This window comes from Nicotiana tabacum, chromosome 3, assembly GCF_000715075.1.
Source record: "Nicotiana tabacum cultivar K326 chromosome 3, ASM71507v2, whole genome shotgun sequence".
NCBI lineage: Eukaryota > Viridiplantae > Streptophyta > Magnoliopsida > Solanales > Solanaceae > Nicotiana > Nicotiana tabacum.
Window position 1 is genome coordinate 155,847,029 of NC_134082.1, and position 9,062 is coordinate 155,856,090.

General features: G+C 33.3%; 1 protein-coding gene across 1 annotated transcript; it reads left to right on the plus strand.

The window, feature by feature from the left end:
• The first annotated feature begins 4,733 nt into the window (after window positions 1-4,733).
• Window positions 4,734-8,131, plus strand: LOC107819419 (LOB domain-containing protein 4). The gene is made up of 2 exons (XM_016645528.2): window positions 4,734-5,089; window positions 7,567-8,131. Exons 1-2 carry the CDS (start codon window positions 4,919-4,921, stop codon window positions 7,894-7,896), a joined length of 501 nt encoding a protein of 166 aa, XP_016501014.1. The 5' UTR covers window positions 4,734-4,918; the 3' UTR covers window positions 7,897-8,131.
• The last annotated feature ends 931 nt before the right edge of the window (window positions 8,132-9,062 follow it).

Consider the following 9,062-nt stretch of genomic DNA (forward strand, 5'->3'; position numbering starts at 1 on the left):
ATAAATATTAATCCATTCCTGAAGTGAATGTGATAATATTAATAAAGCTCGTAAATATGAACGCGCTTTTGATGTGAATATATTACAATTCGCCTTCAGAAGAGGTAATATGATTGAGGGAATATATACTCATTTTTTCGTATTTTAAATTTACTCCTGAAGAAGTAACACAATTGAAATTTTCTCCTGAAGCAGGAAAATATTATGAAACTGTGTCTTTATGTGCTTAAACAAAATAATAAGCTATTCAAAGTTATTTTTGAAGCACATTTTCATTCTCTGGAGTGAATGAAGAAATACCACACCCCACCTCCTTAAGAGGTAGAATAACAAATGATATAAATCTTGTTTTTGTGGCATAAAGATCATTGCCGCACGTACCCGTTGTACGTAAAATATCTTGAATAATTTTATTAAATATCATTCTAAGGCAAAAAGCATTCTTGCAGAGTGCTTTGTACTACAACCACATTAATATGTTATAGTTAGTTATCGAGTTCCCCGAAGGAAATAACAACTCGTGTATCTTTCCCTGAAGGATGTAATGGTTATGTGGTTCCCGCTTTGATATAAAATATTCAGATGTTAATAGCGTTTCTCCCTAAAGGAGATATTTGTCACAAAGTTGGTGGTAAAAATACTGAAATTCTTAATTTCTTACATTTATAAATTTAGAATTGTCTTTATAATGTTCATTTTATTATGATTTTCTCTCATGATACCAGAAGTGTGTGAGCAATATTTGATAGTACAAAATATATTAACAACTCTTGAAGAGCTAACCGTTTGTCTAGAAGACACATGACACCAGTAGTGTCTGATAAATATTTGATTGTGAAAAATAAATTGAAGGCTCCCAAAGAGCTTATATGCAAATTTGCCATTCATATTATATGATTGTGGCCAAAAACATATGTTGTAGTAAACCCGAAGTTTACTAATACAACTGGCTATCATATTGAGACGACAAATGATTGGAAGATTGAAAATCTTCACGTTTCCACAATCATAAGGGGTAAAATAATATGTATATGAGAAGTTACCCGCCTTATATCTTCAATTTGTACTACATCATATATCATAGTAAACCAGAAGTTTACTAATACAAAAGTTTATGCCATAGTAAACTAGAAGTTTACTAAGAGATAGCACATGCCATGATAAACTTGAAGTTTTCATTTGCCATTTTTTGAGCTATTTGCGAATTCAGATAAGCATATACTGAAGAACTAGAAGATTCTTCAAGAATTCTCTTGTGTTGTTTGTTCTCATAATAAATTGATTATACCAGCTAAAATTGGGACTAATATCCTTAATTCTGAAATATACAAAAGGTGAGTATAGGCCCATTCACCTATCATGTGAACCACTTATAGATGCATATATGAGATGGTTACATGTGCGATTATTGTCAACCTGCACTTTGGCATGTGAAATTGTTTTTCTCAGTTATGAGAATAATTTTCAGATTATTAAATCAAGATAGTTCATCTTGATGATGCTGGTTTATATCCAAACTGGTTTAACATTGAATACCTCCTATTAATGGTTAAACCATTGCTTATGAGAACAAAGCTTCATGTGTTGGTCTAAGATTTTCTAAATTGCATATAGCAGCACTTGTATGCATCAGACCAACAATATGATAAGTCCTCCCTTCACAATTGGTTTAGGATCAAAAACCAAATATTTTTATTATCTTTTGATGTGTGGTATATGATTAATTTCTCTACCACAATGCACAAATATATGTTTCCCAAAGAAGATTAGGGATATATGTTAGTTTTCCTAACATTTGGGGGATGGAATATACACCTGAAAAATATGCTATATGAATCGAATTATCATTAATATGATCCTCACTTAGAAGATAATTCAAGTAAAATGCCAGAAGCATTTGCTGATCCAAAAATAAATATTATATTTCAGCTGCAAATGCTCCTACTAAAATTTAAAGTCCCTGAAGGATAGAGTTTATTGTACGCATGAAGCGTGGTAGACCAATCGGTTCCAAAGGTAACAATCCTTGAAAAAAGATAAGGAGCTAATGATCAAAATAATCATAATGAGGAGGAAATGATTTCTAGAAGAGCCCACGACATAACATTTCATGAAACTCCAGAAGAAGTTCAGGTACCTGAAATAAAGAAAGTGATGAGATCTCAACAAGTTATGTCGCTTGCGAACCGATACAAATTAATCGTCGACGATATATTTGATACAATATAGTGCACAATATTGTAAAAGATTGTGAGGATCAGACCTGTAGTTCAGACACCTGAAAATGTCATGCCATTTAAATGCAAGTCATAACCTATATGACTAATTTGATTAAATCCCTATAAAGATCCCTGAAGGATTTAAAATGCTTGAAGCATATAGTTCAAAGTCTCAGAAAATGTACTCGATCTAATTATAAAGATTTTTGTACGGTTTAAAGCAATCTGGGCGTATGTGGTATTATCGCCTCAGTGAATATTTGCTGAAAGAAAGTTACATATATAATGTTATTTGTCCATGTATTCAGAATTTGATATACTTGCTGTTTATGTTGATGACATAAATCTTGTTGAAACTCCAGAAGAGCTCCAAAAAGCAACTGAATATCTTAAGAAAGAATTTGTGATGAAAGATCTTGGAAAGGCAAAACTTTGTCTTGGTCTGCAAATTGAACATTTAGCATACGGGATCTTTATCCATCAATCTACCTATACAGCAAGGGTCTTAAAACACTTTTACATGGACAAAGCGCACCCATTGAGTACACCAATGGTTGTTCGATCACTTGAAGTGGATAAGGATTTGTTCTGACCTCCGGAAGAGGATGAGGAACTCCTTGGTCCCGAAGTACCATATCTCAGTGCAATTGGTGCACTAATGTATCGTGCTAATGCTACAATGCCTGACATATCATTTTCTGTTAATTTACTAGCAAGATATAGTTCTTCTCCTACACGGATTAAGGATCCGTTCTTACCTCCAGAAGAGAATGATGAACTCCTTGGTCCAAATATACCCAAGTCTCTGCACTGTGCTCGTTTTCCCTTGCTCGAATTTTTTTCCACTGGGTTTTTCCTGGTAAGGTTTTTAATGAGGCTGCTTGCAATGTATATTATTGGTGTACTCTTTTTCGTTGACTAGGATTTTTTCCCACGAAATTTTTCCTAGTAAAGTTTTAACGAGGTACATAATAATGAATATCCAAGGAGGAGTATTTTGAAAATATTTTTGTGGATGTCCATTTATTACTCCGTTGTAGATAATCTTCCCATTTAGTACTCCATTGAAGTTTTCTACAAGCATGCAGCTGATATAGACAGGTTGCAAACAACTCAATGAAATGACTTGTAGCAGCTTCTTAGTTTTGATGAGATTAATTTAAATCGATCTGAAATAGTGGTGGATAATATTCTCTACAAATTCAACTTTTGAGGCGATGGTCTACAAGATTGGAATGCGGAGACTTGAATATTTGAAACAAGGTTTTCATCAGGGGGAGTAAAATACGCGATGCACTCTTTTTTCCTTACTAAGGTTTTTTCCCACGGGGTTTTCCTTATAAGGTTTTTAATGAGGCACCTGGCAATGCGTATTACTAAATATGTGTACTCTTTTTCCTTCACTAGAATTTTTTCTCACAGGGTTTTTCCTAGTAAAGTTTTAATGAGGCACATTATCTTTTAGTGAACATCCAAGGGGGAGTGTTATAAATATATATTATATTATGGATGTTCATTTAGTACTCCATTGTAAATAAGCTTCCTGAAGAAGTTTATCCATATGACACTCCGCCGTAAATATGGTTATCTGTTTAGTACTCTATTGAAAATAAGTTGAAGAAGCTTATCATTTCGGTACTCCGTTATGGATAAATATTACCCCCGACAAAAGATTATCTATATCGGGTACAGTAGCAACTTACACAGCAGCTTGCAGTAGCAGCTTGCAGTAGCAACTTACACAACAGCTTCCTTTCTTCTATAAATAAAGGAGGTTTCAATTCATTATGCACATGAATTTGAAGTTGAGTAATAAATCTCTCTCTACTTATCTTTGATTTCTTTACTTTAAAGTCTTTATTTTATAACAAAATCGATATTTACGCTCAATCCAATAAATAATCAAAATGAGCGTACTAGATTGTTAACAATTCAAACGAAAAAGAAAAGGGGAAAAAAGTTAGTATGGCGCCAAAAGTTGTCTTATCAGGAGAAATTGCTTTAGTTAGACCAAAATCTGCACACTTCCAACAGTGGGGCCCTCATCTTTCTCTCCCCCAACCGCCTCAATATCACCTTCAAAAGAATTGCGTATAAGCGGATTATAAGAATTGTCTCTTACCATATATATAATGTTCTATTCTAATTCCACCCTGATATATGATAAATTAGTGAATTATCGCGCTTCGCGCGGTTGTTAAAGACATTAGTGACTTTAGAAATTATATTTTTTTGTAAATTTAGTCCAGATAGAATAGATTAAACTTTAATTTTTCATATATATGCATATAAAATAATCTTATATATATATAGAAAGAAAAAAATTGAAGAAGAAGAAGAGAAGTGTTAAAAGCGAATACATTTCATTACTAAAAAGTAAAAACCCTGGAATGATGGACTGTTTTGATTCATCTATATAAATAATAAAGGGTAATTTGTTTTATATAAGGCAGGCTATTCTATTGTAAATTAAAGTAAACGCTCATCAACTTGCATTGTTACGTTCCCTTTAAAGTGCATAAAAAATATATCCTGCCCTTTTCCACTCCCACACTTTTGTCTAGATTTTCCTAGTTACCAATTCTCTTTTATTCTTTTTCTATATATACACACAACAAACCCAACCTAGTTCTTTCATTAACCTTTATACCTCTAGTATTAAACTAAACGAAAGGGTATCGCCATCGATCATCAAGATAATGAAGGATTGTGGGAAGAATAGCAACTCACCATGTGCAGGTTGCAAGCTATTGAGAAGAAGATGTGGTGAAGACTGTGTATTTGCACCTTATTTCCCAGCTGATGAACCCCACAAGTTTGCCAATGTTCATAAGGTCTTTGGTGCTAGTAATGTCAGCAAGATGTTACAGGTACGTACGTAATTCCACTTTAATTTCTTCTTTTATTTTCCCACTTACTTTTTCTTTTCGTTTATGTTTTTTTTAAATATAAAAAGATTTTTCAGAATAAAATGGAAGATCTTGATCTCTACTTACATGCTTCTTCATGCACAATATATCTTCCCAATTTAACTCCTTTTTTTTCTTTTTGGTTTTTGGGTGTGGAAGGGTGTAAACCTGTTTAAATTTTAGCGTCTGAAATATCATAATGCCCCTGTTTTTTCCAGTTAAAATACTGTTTTAACACGATTTTGCATTATATGAAGTATAACTAGTCTACATGAGATGGATCTAAAGACTCGTTTAATTAATATTGCACACAGAAGTTATATGCACTTGGTCTGAACATGATAATACAGAAAAGATAATGTATTTTAACGTGTGACCACATGCAACAAAATCCAAAAGTAGGAGTAAATATAATATAACAGAGACGAATATACAAGTTTTTTTCTTCTGAACTATGCTAATTCATTTTTTTCAAGTATAGGATAAGTCTATTTTTTGTTGACCCTAAATCCTAATTCGCTTACAATAGGTTTTCAACTAACAAACACAACATTGGAGTATTTCTTAAAATGCACGGTATAAGAAGTAGAAATTAATTCTAACCATATTTGTCCCTCTTGATCTGATCAAATGTGCCAAATTTATTATCTATAATCTTCATGGTTTGTCTCTAAAGTCTAAACATTCACATAAGGAAACCAATGTACTACTTAATTCTACTATTTCTTTTCAAGTTAAAATTCTCCCATTTTAAAGTAATCTGGTCATACTTAATTTTCTTTTGTTATAATCTTTTTGAAGTGGCTTCTTCATTTAAGTTTAAAATATATATACGACCTTTTATTTTTCAAGTTTCAACTTTTCCAAACCCTATTTGGGCAGTGGAAAGAGAAGAAGCAAGAAGTACTTTATATAAAGAATGAGGCTTTAGTTAATTAATGAACTACCTTATATTGCAAGGGAAAAACTTTGCTAAAAAGAGTATATATAGGGAGACAACAATCATCAAAATGTACCTGGAGGGGAACTTTTTTGACCACTTCTTTTGCTCAGATTTTCAAGTTAATTTTTTTGACTTAGTCCCCAAAAATTAATCGAAAAGACATGTAATTAAACTACATGATCCATTACCATTTTCTTCTATTTGTGGGGGCGTTCGACGGGAAACAAAGTGCTACGTTTGTTAGTTGAAAACCGTTTCATATGTGTCAACAGTGAAAAGTATTTTAGTAGTCTATGTTTATGGTCCCACACATAATCCAAGAAATTTTGACTATTAAATAAGGATTAGCAACTGTTCTTTTTTCCTGAAATTTATCTATTTATTTATTTATTGTGAAGGATTTGAAAGTCATCTTATTCATTCAATATGTGATTATGGTCACTATCATAATATGTATACTTATAGAACTTAACTTCTCAAGGTGGACACGTGAAGCTTTTCCTGTCGGCATTTCTCATAAAATTTCTTGGGTTGTTAATTGGTCTCCTATTTTAACTATTAAAGGCCAAAATAATCAACTAACCTCAAGAAAGCAACACATTTCCTTCTTCTTTCGCCCACAAAAAGAGATTTTTAGATATTAGAAAATCTCCTCTCAGACATAATTAAAGACTCCTCTGGGTTGACCTCAGAAAAGGGTGACGACTTCTCTTTTTCTTTTTTCTTTTCATCCTTTTTGACTAACACGCCCATTAGTTGTTATTCTCAGAAAATTTTATGACACAAAATTGATGTCAATATGACATACTCTTGCACCTCTTAGGTCCTCATGGTACAACCCAGGCCCATTAATTAGCCTGCCAGTCTTATTAGTAAGCCTATAAGTATTCTACCTCCAATAATGTTTAAGAAGTATTAACCAAATATTCGCCCATCTAACCACTTAAATTTAAAATTATATATATATCTCGGTTAGGTAAATCGTTAAATTCACCATTGAGCCGGCCTGGTGTTATGTAATTTTATGGTCTAAATTGCGGAAATGATATCAGGTAGCCACTTTTAAGCATGTTGTTTCAAATATATCCACAGTTTACAATATATTTAAAGACTAACCATTTCGCTCAAACTTCAGGACATGGCGTCCTAGAGTTTAAACGTCAGCGTTCAAACTTCAAGACATCATGTCCTAAAGTTCAAAAATTGTATCCAGAAGTTCGAATCTTATGTTCTGAATTTTAAATTAGAAGTTCAGAAATTGATGACACTTATTCCTGAATTTCAAATTAGCAGCTCAAAAATTCATGACACTGAGTCCTGAATTTCCAAATTCAGAATGCTTAGTGCTGAAGTTTGGGTAAATTGACTAATCTTTAAATACATTATAAATTGTGGATATATTTTAAATAGCGGGCTTGAAAGTGGCTATTGCTGCACTTCGCCCACATTTCTAGTGAAATTCGGATTGAGTTAATCAACGTAAAGTCAAATGCAGGAATTGCCAGAGCACAAGAGAGGAGATGCAGTGAGTAGCATGGTGTATGAAGCAAATGCTAGAGTTAGAGATCCAGTATACGGATGTGTTGGAGCCATTTCATCTCTTCAACAACAGATCGATATGCTTCGGACCCAACTAGCTATGGCCCAAGCTGAGGTGGTCCATTTAAGGCTAAGACAATCTGCAGGCATTACCAATAGCCCAACAAATAGTGGGTCTCCCTCTTCCCACATAATGGGCTCTCATCAGCCCAAAGGATATTTCCATATGGATTTGGATGTAGACCAGTCCAACAATGGCTTCAATGATCCCATGTGGCCATGTTAGATGACTTTTGCCTATTTTAAGTTCAAAGTTTCGTGTCCTTTTGCCTCTATATAATTTTTTTCTTATGAGAGCAAAGGTGATGATTAGATACTGCTAATGAGTGTGTTAGAGTGAAATCAAACCCTTCTAAGGGTGTATTAGAAAAGATTATTATCTTTATGCTTGTGTATATATGTAAGCATTATGAAAATTTTCTTGAAGATTTGGGCTTTTGGCCCAAATTTGTTGGATGAAAATACCCTATATATGTTGATTTTGTCTTCCAGTCTTAATCTTGTGGTGAAACCATCTTTAAACTCCATCATTAATTAACAGAAGATCATCGAACTTGTAGTCTAATTGCATAAGAATCATCAAAATAATATTTATAACAAAAAGGAATCACTAAACTATGATTAATTATCCTAGAATATCAACTTGGCCAAAAAATGATTTGCTGGAATAACTTCTTTAAAATCTAGGATTAATTACACAGAAGATAATCGACCTTATAGTACAAATTGCAGGAAAATCATCAACTAATATCTGTAACATAAAAATTCACTCAACTACCATTAAATATCATAAAATATCAATTTGGCCAAGAATGGATCAAGATTTCGGGCAGTCAAGCAGGACTGACAGACTTGTGAAAAAGGGGTGCATGTCACCTTAAGCAAATACTACAACAGAATGAGAGAGGAAAGTAAAATGCTTTACAAGGCATGATACAAGTACACATGGTACGCGCGCTTTTGGTGCTTGGGGCGTCGTAGCCCAAAAGAGAAATCCGCTTTTGGTGCTTGATGCTAAATCTACGAGCGCTCAAGTGAGTTCCTTGTATTGTATAGGTTTATTTTTCACATGACATCGGGAGTTTATATGAAAAAAGAAAAGGTGAATTATACTGCTAAATAACTACAGCTTCAGTAAGAATTGGAAGGAACAAATGTGTTTTGTTCGGTAAGTTACTTATCGAGCGATGCCCTTTAAATACTATGTATGTATGCATGCATGCGAATTGAGTTGTATATGTCCATACATGCCTTTTAAGTTGAAGTACTAGGCTTGGAGATACTATGTATGTATGCGAATTAAGTTGTCTGTGTCCATACATGCCTTTTAAGTCCTTACTCTTTTAAGCACTTTTTAACTTTTTGAAAGTGTTACTCAACTTGTTTTTAACC